Raw genomic sequence first — 18,122 nt, forward strand, 5'->3', positions numbered from 1 at the left:
AGTTTCCCACACTTATATTATGTCTATGCTGCTTTGTCTTAAATAGATATGATTTGAACTGTCTCTATCTTGATTTGGCAACATAAACTAGAATGATATAGACCATACCGTGACCATACTACATAGATATATGTTTGTTTTATGGTGTTATCCTGTCCACCTTACTACTGAACTGGTTTACCAAAATGAGTTTCATATACAACATGGTAAACCTGTGATGTGTCTGTTTGTTTCTCTTTTAGAATGCGGATAAAATATTGGAGAAGATTACCCCGTTATGCAATGGTAAAGGAAGTAATGCAGACATGGTTCAAGATAGTGAGACATCCCTGTTGGTCTCCAAGAAAGCTGATAAAAACTATACTGAAGACACTGAGACAACCCCAAAGTCCTGTCTTGATGTAGTGTTCGAGTTACTGGCCACTACTGCTGGCACCAGCTCTTTGAACTCGCTACCTGAATCAGTTAGGCTTTTTGAGTCTCAACTTCAAGTTGAAAGACATCGATCAGATGTTCTACGATAGGAAGCCGAAGGACTGAGGATGTCCCTGCAGAATTCAGATGCATACTTTCTGGTGCAACAGCAAGCGCTGGAGGATTTAAGCGCCAAACAAGAGAAAGTTAATAAGCTTGCTAAACATCTTGCCAACATTATGGGTACCCAGGATATTTTTTCTTGAGATCTTCTGAAGTGGTTTCAGTTCTGGACTTGTTTTGCTGCGGAGTTTATTCGCACTAGTCGCCAACTTTGACAACGAGTGTATGTGATATGCTGCTTTGTTCCCTACATTTGCACTGGTGGCGAACCTTGATGCCCAGTGGATGTAATATGTTTAATAGTCGTGATAGCCTAGCGTAAGTTGCTTGCTTATTTTATTTCCTTGTTGTCTTGTTTATTTGTTTGCTTGTAGTTAGTGCAGTTCTTTTTTCGCGGTTTGCTAGTGGCCGCAATAACCTATTTTTTTAAACTAGGCCACGATAACCATGGGCTACATATTTACTGTAGTGACCATGGTCCTTCTACGGGGCGTAGCATCAATGGGCCTTCTACGGGCCGTATGATCGATTGGCCAAACATGGGCCAATAATGGACCGTATTATGTGCCGTAAACGGGCTAGAGTTGGAATCGTCCGTTCCTGGGCCGACCATAATGGGTCATCTTTAATTGGTCGTATTTGATGACGCTATGAAAATAGCCCAGCGAATTAACGGGCCGACTGTAACCACAGGCTGAATTTGGCCCATAAGCAGAAAAGGCCAGTAACAGGTTGTAAGTAACCGACTGCTGGAAATGAGCCCAAGAATAAATGGGCCTTGAGAAGGCCGAAAGATAACACGGGCTGGAAACGGCCCAATGGAATAATGGGCCATTAATGGGTATAAAGCGATACATTGTTCATTACGGGCTAGTTTCACCACGGGCCGTTAATGGGCCAAGAGTTACAAAGGGCCTCATATGGGCCGAAAGACATCATGGGCCGGAAGTTACAACGGGCTGGAATCATATTGGACAGCCCAGATGACGCTACTGGGCCTAATTCGGATAGGCCGTAACGGGTCGTGACTTAGTGGGCTGTAAATGGGCTATATGTGAACATGTCGTTAACAGGCTTTCTGTGGTCCGGCCCGCTACCTTTTGACCAAGTCAAACGGGTCGGCCTTTTCATCGGAATGGGCCTCTGTTGGGCCGTGCCATGTGTCGACGTATCATAGGCGCCTTCGGTCCAATGAGTGGATGACATATGTCCCAACAGTGAGCCGACACGTGGTTCCTCTCGCCATTGAGAATTTTACACGTGGAAAATCCCCATTGGTCCGGGCTGTTAACGGGTTATCGGATCCAAACTGGAACCCAATAGCTTAACGGCGACCCGTTACGGTGGATGCCACGTGTCGATTACCGTTGACAAAAGCAATTCTATGACGCGCGATTTATCGTCATGGAAGTGGACACTTCCGTGATGATAATTTTGGTAATGTCATGGAACACTTCTACGATAACACAGGTATGAATATCTTGATTCTGTCATAAAATTATCATGGATGTACATGCATGACAGAAAACGTGACCTACTGTGACAAACATGTATCGTCACGGAAGTGTTTTTTTTTGTAGTGATGGGAACCCGCACCACGACCACCTATCAAGTCGGTGGTGCTTTGACGCAGTGAAACTGAAGGAGCATCGGGTGGTGGTGTTGGCGACGCGTCAGTCAATCGAGGTGGAGGCACCGGAGGGTATAAGAACTGGCCGACATGGTGGATCATGAGTCGGGCCCCACCTTAGTTCTTGAGCAGGAAAATGAAGCCGTAGATAGCTAGCGGTGATTAGTCGGGGAAGAAGGCAACTACCCTAACGGTGGAGGGAATAGGGGAGATGGGGGCGTGAAGAACGGGAGGTTAGAGCGGGATTTGATGGAAAATCTTGACTGTAGGATGAAACAAGAAATGGACGTTGTAGGACTGGTCTAACGAATTGTTTACATCAGACTACTAATGGAAAGTGTTTCTCATTTTTTATAGCTAGTTGAGCCCGCCCACCCCCGGGCTAGAGAATGTATCGTAGAAATTCTTAAGTGTAATCCATGTACTCGAGGTCAAATACATTGCTAAAGGGTACCAAAAATATATATGAATAACTAATAACATAGAAATTATGTATGTGCCACATCCCAATAACCCAATTTCAAACTATAACATGGGGAGTTTTAAAAAAACTTATACCTCAAATTAGATTTACTATTATTCATAACATGATTTTATCTTTAGTTTATTGAGTTTGTGGGTCGAATTTAAAATAAATATTTAGTACATTATATGTGAGCCATATACTCATATCCATGTACTCAAATGTTTTCAGAGTTTTTTTACATATAGCAAAGAATCTGGACCTCAGGTGCTCCGATTGCATCGCAAGGTTGGTCCACAAGATACATCATGCATCAAAATTATTTGAGCATGCCACTATCTAGACAAGCATTCTTCCATGAGGAAATCCTCTACAAAACATGAAAGATGGGGTGTAAGTTGAGTTGTCTTAGTTGACTCATCGTGTTGTCGTGTAGCTGTGAACATTTTTGAACGCGTGGATGTCTTTACTTGAAATGGCGTGTTTTTGGCATGGTGTGTGCCTCTTTAGAAAATTTTGACATAGAGTGGAAACAACTATGTACTGCCTTTTGGAAAATATTTCATTTACTTTTCTCTATTTGATTTGTTTGATATTGGAAGGGGTTTAAAACTAATTTCATTGCAAACATGGACTAAGTGAAAAAACATGCCAAAGGGCCATTCAATTTTTTGATGTCTCTGTTGTCAGGTGGGTCCACCTTAGTGTATATGTTCATCCCCCACACCCTCTGATGTGTCCCGTACCCTACTATATATAAACCACCTGGCCCTGATTTGGACCAACCTAGATCCCATCCCCTTTCCCCCTCTACCAAGTGGCGGCGGTAGGCAAGACATGGGAGAATCATGGTAGAAAAGGGCGACTAAGGAATAGCTCCACTTGACGGGGTTGGGATCAAGTTGCGACCATCGGGTCAGGCAACGAAGATCTAGCAACCAGTAAGCGTTGAAAAAACGAGCATCGACGAATCTCAACACGGTAAGAAACTTGTCTCTAATGTCGTCGAGTAGATCTGGTCGCGACTATAACTCCAATAGTAGCGGTGATGAGTGGGTACCAAGAAGTCAACGACCACGGCAACAGAAAGGGCGAGCAAAGAAGGCAACACCTATAGAGGTTGGTCTGCTTGAATCCTTCAACCCCTCCCCACCCCTTTTCATCGCCTCTAATGCAGACATGAGACCAAAAGTGCTAGGGGATTTTGCTCCTCGTGTGAGCTTTAGTTGGTCTATCTTCTTTATCTCATACCTTTTCAAATCTCGTGTTACTTTTAAATCATATGAATAACATCGAACATTTGCGTCGATGAGTGCGCCAATTAATGTTCCTTCTTACCCTTGACATATCTCCTTTGAACATGGGGTATGGATATAGATCTATATTTCTTTGGTGTATATGAAGACATTTTTTGCTTAAAGGGTGCAATGCCTGGTATGCCATTAAGGAATCATTTCAAAACAGTCTTAGGTACATCATCAGATCTTAAGTAAGTGTACTGTCAACTGTTGGCTTACACCCGATTTGCGTTGCGTCGTATGGATGAAAGTGGTCCCGACAATATTGGTCAATGATGTGTGTGGCGTTGCAAATAATGGGCTTTTATCGGGGCAGTGACTTTCCTCACCAATTGGAAGCGTCTCTTTCTCAATGGCAACCATTTTTTTGCACGATAAGGCCACATCACCCTCCATCCCCGGTGTCGTGCCACGAGTAGTGGTGGCAGGCGTGATGTCATGTCCCGAGCAACCTCCCCGAGGGGTTCCCATAGCTCTGTGGCCTAGCTCAAGGTGAATAGCTAGGTTTCTCGCCCTAAGATTTTTGGATCTCACTATTTGGATGCCTATGTGCATGGTCATGCGTTGGTGATTTATAGACTATGAAATCACTAAGAAAATCATAGTATCTTGTTGTCTAAGCACATGTTATCCGATTTTACATAGTGATGATTTGTGATCTATTATACAATTTTAGGCATTGTGCTGATTAGGATATTCCTCTGTCAGGACTTTGAGGTTCTCTTATAATGTTTGTTTCTTGGGTTAATTTAGGTTACTCCAATTCCAGTTGTTACTCCACCTGCAGTTGTTGCTTCAGCTCCTCAAGAGCATGTAAACACAAAGGAAAGGTAAGGAACAAAACTACAGGTGTATTATCTATCTTCCATGACAAAAATTTGGAAGTGAAAATTTGTAATCTTGAATTCATTGCAGAGAAGGCACTAAAGAAGATTGTACAACTATGGTGATCAATGATCGCAAAGTAAGTGCACATTTATTAACACCTCCTCTTTAGACATAAAGTTGAGAGTTGCAGTATCTTGTACTATGATTAATGGTCTAGTAATAGAGAATAGTTATACTGTTTGACTACTTTACATGTTAATCGTTGTTTCAAATGCAACTGGATCTTCAGATAAATGTATATTTATCACATACATTGGAAGTGTGGGTGACATGAGCTTGCAATACTTGACACGTCATTTTGAAATCATTCCAAAAGAGTCTTAGGTACATCGTAAGATCATAGGAAAAATATACTAGTCAATTATTGGCATACATTCGATCTGACTTGCGTCATATGGATGAAAGTGATCTTGAAGATATTGGTTGGTAACGTATGTAGCTAGCGTTCAAAATCACGAGCTGCAGGCAGATAGTCGACTTCCTCATCAAGGGGGGCATCCTGGTTTGCCCCTCTCTCGTAGTGGACCTGGTCCTTTTCTCAATGGCGATCATTTTCTTTTTGGCACGACAAGGCACGACTAGTTGGGCAAGTGTTTGTTGGGAGTAGTCAAACTCACTTGCTTTTTATTATGTCTTATACCACTTTACACATTGTGTCAATTAGGATATTCCTTAGCCATACATTTTGCCATATAAGACTTGTGAGGTTCTCTGTAACATTTTTTTTGGTAATTTAGGTTACTCCAGTTCCAAGTGTTACTCCATATGTAGCTGTTACTCCATCTCCTCAACAACATGCTATCACAAAGGAAAGGTAAAGAACAAAACTAAAAGTGTATAATCTGTCTTCCCTAATGACAAATTATAACTGAAAATTTGTAATCCTAAATTCATTGCAGAAAAAGTATCAAAGTACATGGTACAACTATGGTGACCAATGATCGCAATGTAAGTGCATTAAAACCTTTCTGCAAGCATATAGTTGAGAGGTTCAGCATCTCGTACTATGGTTAATGGTCCAGTAAGACTAAAGGAATGCTACTTTTTCACTAGTTTACATGTCCAATTACTGTTTCAAATGCGACAAAATCTTGAGTTACCATGTATTTCAAACCCATGTCCAATTATTGTTGGCATACACCCGATTTGCCTCACATCGGGTATGCATGAAAGTGCTCCCAGAGATATTGGTCGGTGACGTGTCTAGCGTTGCAAATAACGAGCTTCTAGCAGAGAGTATACTTCCTCGCCAATCGGGGGGGGGGGGGGGGGGGGTACTGTTTTGCACCTCTCTCGTAGTAGACTTGGCCTCTTTCTCAGTGACGATCATTTTTCTCTTTGGCATGACAAGGCGATGATGACCGTGCGAGTGTTTCTTGGGAGTTGTGAACTCGCTTGATCTACATTCTGATATATACTATTTTCAACATTGTGTTGATTAGGGTATTCCTTAGCCATAAGTTTTGTTGTATATGAGTGTGAGGTTCTCTTATAAGGTTTTTGTGTGCGGGTAATTTAGGTTACTCCGATTCCAACTATTACTCCATCTCCTCGAGAGCATGCCAACACAAAGGAAAGGTAAAGAACATAACTATAAGTGTATAATCTGTCTCTCGTGATGAAAATTTGCAAGCAAAAATTTATAACCTTGAACTCATTGTAGAGAAAGTAATAAAGAAGATGCTACAACTGTGGTGATCAATGCCCTCAATGTAAGTGCACTAAAACCCCTCTTTAGACATAGAGTTGAGAAAGTGTAGTATCTTATGGCTATTTTTCTAGTAAGAGGAAAATAATTACACTTTTGACTAGTTTTACTTGTCTAGTTACTGCTCAAATGCAATTAGATCTTTAGTTACCTATATATTTGTCACCATGTAAGGTGCATGTGTGACATGAGTTTGCAATGCCTGTCATGCCATTGTGTAATTATTCCAAAAGAGTCTTACGTACACCGTAAGGGCATCTTCAACGTGAACCCTAAAAATGCCCACATTCGTTTGTACGTAGCTGCCCCGGCATAGTTTACCATCCAACATGGTATCCCATTGGTGTATGGACCTGTCCGAAATCCCACAAATCAGACACAAACCAGGTGGCTTTGCATGTGTCCAGACCACTGCCACCTACACGTTCGCCACCCCGGACCCACTCAAATCCTCTCCCACGCCCTCTCTCGCATGAAGCGGTTGTCACACATTCATGCTGGTGAGCGTCGCCATGATGGCTCAGAGCGGACACGACCTCTCACTAGAGCCGACATTGAAGTGGAACACCGTCAGAGAGCGCCACCTGCACCGCGTCCCAGTCTCCGCGCCTGTTTAATACCGCAGCGACGTTACTGGACGGGACGACTATGTACCACATTCAAACCGATTGCCCGTCCGCCAGCCAGCCAACATTAAATAGGCATGACGGCCCAGAAACCCACTCCAACGCCCGCATTGACACAATCCACCGCTTGGCCTTGCCGGTACCCGCTATTTGAACATGGCCTCGCCCGATACCATTCGCGCCACACTAGGTCTGCTTCCAATCCTCCTCCGTGCACCACCTCTGCCATGATCGCGAGCTCTCTAGAGCGACGAGGAGAAGAATGAGGTGGCCGTCCTTGTGGCTGGCTGGCAGGGCCGTCATGCTCGGTGAATACAAGTAAGCATGCCAGCGACCTCGCCGGAGGTGAGCGACGACGACTCGACGATGAGCCGGCACCCCTGCATGCGCCGATCCATGTCAGCCTCACCATGAAGGAGCAGTAGGCACACTTCGCCGCCGTCATGGCGGAGGAGCAACCAACACCGTGTGTCGGCGTTCCAACTAGCACATGAGGAGCAACACTACAACCTCTCACTCCTCGCGTATCACCGGCTGGTGGAGTGCCAAATCTACGGTGAGTTCACGAGCGAGGAGGCCGTGGCAGCCATGGCCGCGGTGAACCCGAACTTCGTCGAGGAGCAGCGGACACTCGACGAAGCCACATGCAGCGGGCGCGCGGTGGCATCAAAAGCGCAAGCGGTATGCAACGGGGACGCCAAACAGTTGTGTGCCATTGGCACCGCTACTACCACGAGGCCGACCCGTTCACGTCCATTGTTGACCTCACCTCCAACGGCGATGGCCAGGCGCAAACTCTGATGAGGAAGGATAGGGCATGGGAGACAACGCTGCCTCGTGTCCCATGTGGGCCTGTCCGTGTCCAATGTTTCACTCTTCCTCGCCGGAGACTGCAACTTTACTTCGCGCGGCTCATGGCTGCTGAACATGGACCCGAAGGGAAACAACAAGGACTTGGAGGATGGACTCTGGTGAAGATTTAAAATATGTTAACTTCCAGACGCTTCTTTTAATGAAATTTTTGACAAAGGGTGGGATTTATTGACTTAAAATGAAGCATCGAGGGCTTCACAAATTGACCAACCAGTTCCTTTTTATTTTACGCTCTCGGTAACATGTCAGCAGTCAGCTTGTACTGTTTCTTTGACGCTGTTAGAACGTGCGGGCTTCACAAATGGACCAACCAATTCCTTTTTATTTTACCGAAGAGAAGCTTCTGTCTTTTTTTTTTCTTGAGAAGAAATAGCTACAGAACATTCGGCCGCGCCGCCCAGCGCCGCAAAGCGGCCCGCCCCCGCCCAGCCCAAAAATTTCGAAATAAAATCCCCAGCCGAGAGGCGCGTGTCAGTTTTCAAAGCCATTTTTCAAAGCGGAGACCCCACCAAACCCCTGTCTCTCGATCCTCGCGAGTCAGCGCCATGTCGTCCCCACCACCACAGCGGCCACCACCCACCACCACTGCTCCCCCGCCTACCGCCACGCCCCCTCCTCCTCCGGCCACCGCCCCGCAGCCCCTGCCGCGCGCCTTCCTCGCCACCTCCGCCGCGCCGCAGCGTGCCGCCAACTCGACCCCGACCCCGTCGCCGCTCTTCACCGGCCGCCCATTGAACCCTAACCCTAGCCACCCCTCCCCCGCGCACGGCATCCTCTACCCCGTCGGCACATCGTCCACCATCCCCGCCGCCGCGGCCGCCGCGGCGAACCATCGCCGCGCCCCCCACGTCGGCGTTGCGTACCCGCGCGCCCACGCCCACGCCGTCGCTGTCCCCGTCACAGCAACGTCTCAGCAGCCCCAGGCGCCAGCGCAGCAGCGGTCCTACGCAGCGGTGCCTCGGGCGGTGGTGGCGGGCGTGACCCCGCGCCCAGAACACCCTCCCCGAGGGGTTCCAATAGCCCCGCATCCTCAGCTCAAGGTGAATGGCTATTTTTTAGTTTCTGGGCTTCGACTGGAAGGGAATTATACTAAACCTCGACCCTTCCCTTAATTCTCACCCTGAGGCTTTTGGATCTCGCCGACTGAATGCCTAGTCGGTAATGCGGCTAGGGTTTCATACGCAGATTGAGGTTTACTGCACTCATTTTGGCAATCGGATGAAGTATTGTTGTTGAGATAGGGCCGCCTTGTGAATGGTCAGGCGCTGGTGATTTATAGACTGTGAAATCATCGGAGAAAGGAAATCATAGTATCTTGTTGTCTGAGCACATGTTATTTGATTTTACACAGTGCTGTTTCATGTTCTGATTTATGGCCTTTCAGGCATTGTGTTGATTAGGATATTCCTTACCTGTAAATTATGCTGTCAGGATTTGTGAGGTTCTCTTGTAACATTTGTTTTTTGGGTAATGTAGGTTAATGCTGTTCCAGCTGTTACTCCATCTCTGGCTGCTACTCCATCTCCAGCTGTTACTCCATCTCTAGTTGTTACTCCATCTCCAGCTGTTACCCCATCTCCAGCTTTTACTCCATTTCCTCAGGAGCATGTCACCACAAAGGAAAGGTAAATAACGAAACTGCAAGCTTATAGTTTGTCTCTCGGACTGAAAGTTTTAAGTGAAAATTTGTAACTTGGATTTATTGCAGAGAAAGTACCAAAGAAAACGCTTCAACTGTGGTGATCAATGACCGCAAAGTAAGTCCATCTTTATTAAAACTTCCTCTTTACACATAGAGTTGAGAGATGTCATATCTTGTACTATGGTTAACACTCTAGTAAAAGGGGAACGATTCTACTTTTTGACTAGTTTACATGTCCAGTTACTGTTGCAAATGCAATTATGCAAATGGATCTCCAGTTACCTGTATATTTGTGATGCACGGAAGATGTATGGTGGGTGCCTGGGTGGAATTTGTAATTGTACTGATTAGAGTTGACATATGCAATATTTGTGCTCATTTGTGCTATGGTTAATGGTCTAGTAAGAGGAGAATGGTTATACTATTTGACTAGTTTTAACATGTCCAGTTACTACTGCAAATGCAAATGGATCTTTAGTTGCCTTTAAATTTCTGACTCTCATCAGATGTGTGCATGACATGAGTTTGCACTTTGTACTGATTATTGAAATGCTATTTTAGTTCCTATGGTAATATGACCTTATGGGGTGTAGTCTTTTTTACCATCGAGATGAAAAATGATCTAAAAATATTCCATTTTAAGCAAGCTCCTAATTCATTTTATGAGGGGTCATGATGCTGAGATTATATGTTTAGGTACTAATCAGATAAGCTTAGTACCTGAGTCGTAACAAAGTAGACCTTCGGCTCAGGAAGGACAAGTATATGTCGATCAAATTTCTCAATTCCTTGTTTGTCATCTAGATAGGCGAGTTCGATATCGTACTAGAACTGACATTTCTTCTGATCTTTTTTATTGTTCCAAAGGTTAACGTGTTAGACAGTGAGTCAGGATCCTTGTATGCTCTTTGTCGATCTTGGCTACGCAATGGTGTTCCACATGAAATTCAGGTTGGCATACTTCCATTCTTTCACCTTTCCTGCTTGTTGAACATTTTCTTTACTCTGGCATTCTCTGCATCAGCTTCTTTTATGTTTGAACACGCTTCAGATGTCTCTCTGGTGGTTTTTGCACTTCAAAATGCTGTCTTTGACTCCTTGATTAAATCTATGGATTTTCCTTAGATAAATATTCTATATGCTCGCTGAGAAAGAAAACATGTTATTAGTTAGGTAATTTTATGTTAGGAAATTTGGTCTATGGGTATTGGTCAAAGTAAATCTAGGAATTTTTATTCTAGGACCCATATATTTTCTTGAAATTATTATTCATTAATCCTGGTAATGCTCACTCTTATTTGCTTTAATTGCATCTATGTATTCTGTACACCAAAACATGATTTGAGTTAAACAGGACCTTCACTTTCTGTCCACAAAGATCATCCATAGATATCTGTGTCCTACTGTAGGACTGGATTTATTGTTGTGTGTTTTGGGGCTCCCCTCATATTACTTTCAGAGGTTATATATTTGTATTTTCTTATTCAAATTTCTTATCACTTGTGTCATTTTTGTTTTCAGCCAAGCTTTGTTGGAAACGTTGCACCACTTCTTCCAAGACCTTTGCCTGCTTCAGTTGTAGATTCTAGGATGTCAGAAAAGGACAATGATGTTGAGAATCAAGTTTCAGAAGAAGAGCAGGTATCTTGTAAAAATCATCTTTACAACATTGCTACGTTGATTCGACATACCTCTTAGTTATAATATTTTCCTGGCAATTCTGGATTGTAAATGACATCTATATTTTCCCAATCCTATAGCCAGTTTTAGGTTTTTGAACAGTTAAACTTGCTTCCATCAGTAGCAATATCTGTTTTCTGAAACATTCCTTTATAGAGACGGGAGGGTATTTGCTAATTCGTTATCAATACCACTGAATAGTAGGTCAATTGGCGCAGTTTGTTTCATACTCTGATACAAGTCTTGTGTTCTGTCAAAAAGAGGATTGATGGAGCTATAGTTTCATTTATTCATGTTTTGATCCATTTTCCTCTACCCAAGTACAGAGTTCCCTTCCACTTTCTTGTTTGGGACTCGAATTGATTAGAGCGGGAGTTTCAGTTCTGGCTTGTTTCATTCATTCTTTTTTTTTTGAGCGGTAAAGGACAGTAGGAGAGGCTCCTACTGTCTTGTATTTAAATTTCTGTATTACATGTACAACAAGCCACTACCATCATCCACCTACATCTCCCATCCCAGAGAAGGGAGTGAGGGAGACATGGGTTGGATGATAGGGGAAGGGGGGCTAAAAGAGGGAAAACAGTGAAGGGGAAGATGCCGCCTACACAAGGGTGCTAATCAAAGAATCAATAAAAGGCCCAAGTCTAGGCTTAGCTCTATGGGCTAAGAGGGCAAAGTCTAACTTGAATCTGTTGGTCCAGGATCTATGAGTTGGAGGGATTCGTTGGGAAATTTTGCCGTTCCTCTCTTTCCATATACCCCACGCTGTCGTGAAAACCTCCATGAACATTGGTCTCGACCATCCATCCCTAGTGGCAAAAAAAAAGGGCAGCCCCAGTGCATGTAGCTCCCGCTTGCGCAGGGTCTGGGGAAGGGTCCGACCACTTTGGGTCTATTGTACGCAGCCTTTCCCTACATTTCTGTAAGAGGCTGTTTCCAGGACTTGAACCCGTGACCTCATGGTCACAAGGCAGCAGCTTTACCATCCATCCCTAGTGGAATGAATCAAATTTAGTCTGTTGCCATCTGAGAGCCAGGTCATTTGCAGGTCTTCCCAACACTTCTTGCTGAATGGGCACGTGAAAAACAAGTGCTCCACCATTTCTTCAGACCCCGAGTCACATAGGACACAGTCCACGTTCTCGTCCACATTGAAGTTTTCGTATTGATTCTGTCAGCTAGGATCAGCCACTCAAAAAACATTGAGCTTCATTATACAGGCCAACTTTCAGATCCACACAAACGCCTTGTCGGCTGTGATGACCTTGAAATAGAATTTGTAGTATTTGGCAGACGAAAAGCTCTCCCCCCAGGTACAGACCCATTTGTCTCTCGTTGCGTTATCGGGTGACGTCGAGGCAGTCAACAGTTGCATGTCTTGGACCTCCTCATACACTTCCACGGAGAGGGGCGGGTGGAATCCTTGACTGATGTCCTCAATACCAAGTAATTCTGCCACAGAGGCGTCCTCGATTTTATTTAGAGAATGCTCGGGGTGTGTATCACCAATGATCTCGTCTGGCCATAAATCGTTCCAAAACAGAGAAGTGGATCCATCCCCGATCTGAACTCTCGTGATCCTCTGTAAATATCATTCAGCTGCATTATGTCTTCCCACCAGAACGAGCCGTAAATTTCCGAAGCGTGAGGGACCTTGTCAGCATAGTACGTAGCCCACACTAGGTCGACCCAAGGCACGTCCTTTTTGTTGTAGAAGTTGTGTAGGTGTTTGAGAAGCAGACCCGTGTTTTCCACCTGAAGATTTATTATGGCAAGGCCCCTTTCTTCTTCGGGCGACAAACAATGCCCCACGCAGCAAGAGAGTTGCATGATTCTCCATTTCCCCACGCAGCAAGAAAGTTGCATGATTCTCCATTTTCCATTTTCTTACGCCAAAGACATCTTCTTCGGATCTTGTCGAGGTGCTCAATCAGCTTTGGAGGGAATTTAATGGTGCACATTGGGTAGATTATCATAGAGGTCAGGACTGAATTCAGGAGCTGAAGTTTCCTGCCATCAGAGAGCATGCTGTGCGATGAAGACAATCGCCTCTCAACACTGTTCACCACTGGCATAAGATCTGTCATCGTTGGTCTTGTAGTTCCCATTGGCAATCCCAGATAGGTGAATGGCATCGAACGATCGAGCACCGAAAGATTTGAGCTAATTCAGCAGCCAGAGCTCCAGTAGTATTGATGGCTACTAGGACAGATTTCTGAAAATTAATTTCAGACCAATGGAATCAGCATAATCCATTTTGCTAGCTTTTGTAGGGCACGCTGGCATGACAAGTATCATGTCATCGCCGTACTGTATCACTGGGTAATCTGGTGATCCTCGTGCAGGGATGGGGAGTTCAATTATGTTGGGCCGATGTGCTTCGTTGATAGCCGACTGGAGAAGATCTGCCGCAAGAATGAAAATGAGGGGGGAAAGAGGATCCTCCTGACGGACACTGCGTTGACAGATGAATTGTCTGCCGGGCACGCCATTCAACAGCACCGACGACGTCCCAGAGTTGAAGATACACTCAATCCACCCAAGCCAGCGAGCGTCGAAGCCCATGTTCTTCATAATTTCCAGCATAGCAGAGTGTTCAATTGTATCGAAGGCTTTGGCAAAATCCAGCTTTAACAGAACTATTTCTTTTCCAGAGTTTTGACATTGAAAGATGTACTCCTGGATTTTGCGGTTGCGTAGGAAGCCGTACTGGTTCCTATGAACAATTTTCAGTATCAATTTTTGGAGTCGATTTGCAAGGAGTTTTGTAATGATCTTCAAACAGCAGTTCAATAGTGTAATTGGCCTGTAGTCATTTGTTGTTTGAGGCGATCCAGTTTTCGGGATAAGAGTAATGAATCCCGAATTGATGCTTTTCAGATCGAAGGCTCCATGGTAAAAATCACCACACATCTGATAGAAATCGTTTCTGATGATGTGCCAGCAGGTTTTCAGAAACATGCCAATGAACCCGTCCGGTCCAGGAGCGCGATCAGCAGGCATTTTTTTGACAACCTCGTCAATTTCCTCATGTGTGAAAAGACAATGTTTCCGAACCATGTACCTTTTGGATTATGGATGGTAAATCAAATTTCATAGCCGGAGGGGATGATTCACCTAGTCGCTGTTTAAAGGCTTGGAAAAGGACAGCCTCTTTGGCAGCATGATCATGCACTTCAGTGCCATCAGGGAGCTTGAGAGATGCAATTGTGTTTTTTCTGTACCGTTCAGTTGCCAAGGCTTGAAAAAGCTTGGTGTTCTCTTCTCCGTATTTAATCCGTCGAATAGTGCAACGCTTCTTCCAGTAGGCGTTTTGGTGCTGCAGGAGGGTGAGGAGATGGGCTTTGACAATCCTTCTGATGTTCTTCTCTGGGGTAGATAGTGGCCGTAGGTCTTCGAGCCCATCGGAGACAGGTTTTCCTAGAGCCATCGCCGTAGTGTTTGGATACGAGAGAGTCCAATTACTTGAAGAGAAAACCCAATCAAGTTGTTCCAGCAAGGGATCCTCTTGCATATTGCTCCAGGTGAATGAGTGCCCTTTTAGGGGAATTTCAACTAGTGCCTGACTGCGGATTACGTCATTGGATAACATGATATCATTTAGGTCTCCTCCAGGTTTATTCCTGTTACTTACGGATCTTATGAAATTAAAATCGCCCAAGAGGAGTTCTGGATGTTTAGGTCATAAAGCCAAGAAGCGAAAGAATTCCTGTCTTCGCCACGACATGGGCCATATATATTGAAAAGCTTCCAAACATTTCCAGATAACTTAGAAGTAAATTCAATACCCAGTGCAAAAATATCAGAGAAAGTAGTTACTCCATCACAGACTGAACTATTCCACACGGAAGCAAATTTATCGAATTTTCGGGGACAAAGGTCTTGATGAAGTTCAAATCAAAGTGCATATGCTTGGTCTCTTGCAAACATATTACATCACAACCACTGATAGAAATGGCGTTTCTTATAGCTAGTAGCTTATCATCTGAATTTATTCCGCGCACATTCCAAACAAGCACCTTCCATTGTTTCTTACCAGACATGGATGATTATGTAGTGGAGGAGGAAGAAGTCTCTTCCGGCGGCTCAGCCGTCAACTTGGAAGTGGAGAGCTCTTCGTCTGGAATCCCACATCTGACAGTCCCAATGTGTTGGAGTACTGGAAGCGGGGTAGGATCGCTGCCGTCTTGGCGATGGGAGCAGCAGCAGAGGTGGTGTTGGCCTGGTTTGGAGCAGCTGGGATCATCCTAGGATTGACTTTGCTTTTGGTGGTGCGAGTCTCTGCCAGGGAGGGGCCTTGAATCCGTCGTACTTGTTCCCCCGGTCACTACGACGAAGCTGGGTAGTGATAATTTCAGCAACTATCTTAGTCTTGCGTCCCTTGTTTGCGGTGGGTCTGTCAGAGATCATTGCAGTGGTGTCACTCATTACAATATCATTCCCCAGGCTATCAGACTATATCTGTAGCAACAGGTTTGGTATCTAATTCATGACAAGCTTCATCAGAGTATGATAGAGTAGCAAAGGCAGTGTTCCAATTCATTTGGTCAACTCTAACCACTTCCATTATGTTCAGAGGGACCAGTGTCGGCCAGGTAGTTTTCAGAGCATGAGCAACAAACAAGAACTGCAGTTTCTTGCAGAAAAGAGTAGCATTCTGATCCATACCTGGTTCATAAGTTATCATCAAAGGCATAGCTTTATAGATGTAAGACCTGAAGAAATCAATGAGCTGGTTGAAGGGCAGTACCCTGAAGTTCCTGTGAAGCTGGTTGAAAGGCCTAGGGATGAATTGGTAGGGTGTCACAGGAAAGATGGCCATGGCTTCCAAGCTTTGTGGTGGTGGTGGTGTGCTGGAGGAGCTCATTTCTTTCCGGAACCCCACGATTTGGTTCTCTGTAGGAGCCTGTTGCCTATTCATTTTGGGTTGCCAAATCAAATGCTGACGATCCGCCCTGAAATTACATTGAGATGTATAAATCTGTTTTTTCCTCCATATCAAAGATCCTTGAACATTTCCTTGCTTGCTGTGCTCATATATCCTTCCTTTCATGGACTGATTGGCATTCACTTTAGAAATCTGTATCTTAGGCTTCTAGAAATATTTGGCAGTATTAATCCCCTCACAATTTGCAGAGATATGCCCAAGAAAGGAACGCCCTGAGCACCAGAGACGCGATGGACAGAGTATTGACCAATGTAATGTGGATGAGCAGTGTTTCATTCATTCCGTACCCTTTACCTTTTTTTCCGTTTATATAAGTGTTTGAAGCCTTATATCCTGCATATGCTAACTGTTGCTTGTGATTGCTTTTAATCCTTATTATGGGTCCATTATTTGTCTGTTCTGGAAAGTGAAACTTGTGTCTCATTTGCTCATGTTGAAGGTTTAAATTGGGTTGGTGAGCATTGCATTAAATAGCATCTAGCTAAACATTCCACACCTAACCTGTTGGCAAGATTGGGCACATCTGTTGTACCTTACCAAAATATGTTAAATTCCGTAGATTATTTCTCATTTGTTGAGACGAAATGGATAAAGGATCAATTTTAAAATGCGACTTTAGGATGGAGTTTACTTGTTTTGTGACCTTTTATTACCCAGTATGTTTACCCTGCTTTGGTTAATTTTACCTCTTATCTTATTTTTCTATCACCAAAAACACTAGTTGGGGTGTTTAGACTGATACCATTATATTTGATGTTTTATTGCGCAGAATGATACTGCTGCTGAATATACTGTGGCTGACTTGTTGAGGGAGCATGTAACTCGTGCAAAAAATATACGTGCCAAGTATGTACTTCTCCCAGACCTCTTCTGTCTTTTTACTAGAGGTTGAATCAATCACCAGTAGAAGATTAGGCCAATAATAATGTGCAGACAGTAATGTTTTTCAAAATGTGACCAATGTAATCATTTTTGTCTTTGGTGAGTTGTCATTAAGTTTGATAATTAGGTGTGCCTTTTTCCATGTTCAGATCTGTCAGCTTGTTGTATTGGCAAGCTCTCAAGCATGCATTAAAAATGTGAGCATGCCAATATGATCTTGGCTGGATTTTGAGTTAGTCTTTCATTTTAACGTAATTTTGTTTGGCAGATTGCGCAAGGAGCGGCAAGTCCGGATCGAGAGATACAAGCAGCGCCTTGCACTTCTTTTACCTCCACCACCACCCCCACCTAGCGAGCCATGATGGACTTATATACAAACCAACTGATGAGATTGGAAGTGCCATGGCTTCCATGTTGCCTTTGTGTTGTCATGTTAAGTTACAGAATCTGTAGAACCGGAGACAATTCCAGATGTTGTACTGTTACTCTGTTTTAGAATTCATTCCAGCCGCCAAATAATCAACATTAAACTTTGCATCTTTGCTTGGAATGTTTTTCTTCCGGAGAATTTAGCATTTTCTTTTTGGAACATTTGCTCCATGTAAATGTGTGTCGAGAATCTTTCTAGACCAACAATTGAACTATTTCTCTAGCATGGTATAATTTCTGCTCTTTATGTACTCCCTCTGTAAACTAATATAAGAGCGTTTAGATCACTACTTTAGTGATCTAAACTAAATGCCTTTATATTTCTTTACGGAGGGAGTAGTTATTACAGTTGTCATCTGTCAGCTAATTAACCTGTTTTTTTGTGACGATTGAGATGTTATCAGCCATCAGAAACATGAAGATTTAGACTCGAAGCATGCCTAGCTAGGGTATGGGCTCAACGTAAATAACGTGAAGATTTAGACTCGAAGCATGCTTGAGTTTCTCTTGCTTAGCTA

At 44.0% G+C, this 18,122-nt stretch overlaps 1 protein-coding gene across 4 annotated transcripts; it reads left to right on the plus strand.

Moving 5' to 3' along the window:
* Nucleotides 1-3,435: 3,435 nt before the first annotated feature.
* On the plus strand, nucleotides 3,436-17,828 carry LOC125552386 (uncharacterized). 4 transcript variants are annotated; one of them, XM_087518704.1, is made up of 14 exons: nucleotides 3,436-3,749; nucleotides 4,682-4,758; nucleotides 4,844-4,892; nucleotides 5,554-5,630; nucleotides 5,716-5,764; nucleotides 6,336-6,394; nucleotides 6,480-6,528; nucleotides 9,500-9,648; nucleotides 9,732-9,780; nucleotides 10,533-10,616; nucleotides 11,187-11,306; nucleotides 16,482-16,544; nucleotides 17,063-17,139; nucleotides 17,444-17,828. In XM_087518704.1, exons 1-14 carry the CDS (start codon nucleotides 3,630-3,632, stop codon nucleotides 17,535-17,537), a joined length of 1,116 nt encoding a protein of 371 aa, XP_087374830.1. In that variant the 5' UTR covers nucleotides 3,436-3,629; the 3' UTR covers nucleotides 17,538-17,828. The 4 variants fall into 4 exon arrangements, with proteins under 4 accessions (XP_087374830.1, XP_087374831.1, XP_048571877.2 ...); XM_048715919.2 differs by lacking the exons at nucleotides 3,436-3,749; nucleotides 4,682-4,758; nucleotides 4,844-4,892; ... (2 more) ...; nucleotides 6,336-6,394; nucleotides 6,480-6,528 and adding an exon at nucleotides 8,501-9,063; XM_048715920.2 differs by lacking the exons at nucleotides 3,436-3,749; nucleotides 4,682-4,758; nucleotides 4,844-4,892; ... (3 more) ...; nucleotides 6,480-6,528; nucleotides 16,482-16,544 and adding an exon at nucleotides 8,500-9,063.
* Nucleotides 17,829-18,122: the final 294 nt, after the last annotated feature.

Source organism: Triticum urartu, chromosome 4A (genome assembly GCF_056163025.1).
Source record: "Triticum urartu cultivar PI428250 chromosome 4A, HENAU_Tu73, whole genome shotgun sequence".
Taxonomy (NCBI): domain Eukaryota; kingdom Viridiplantae; phylum Streptophyta; class Magnoliopsida; order Poales; family Poaceae; genus Triticum; species Triticum urartu.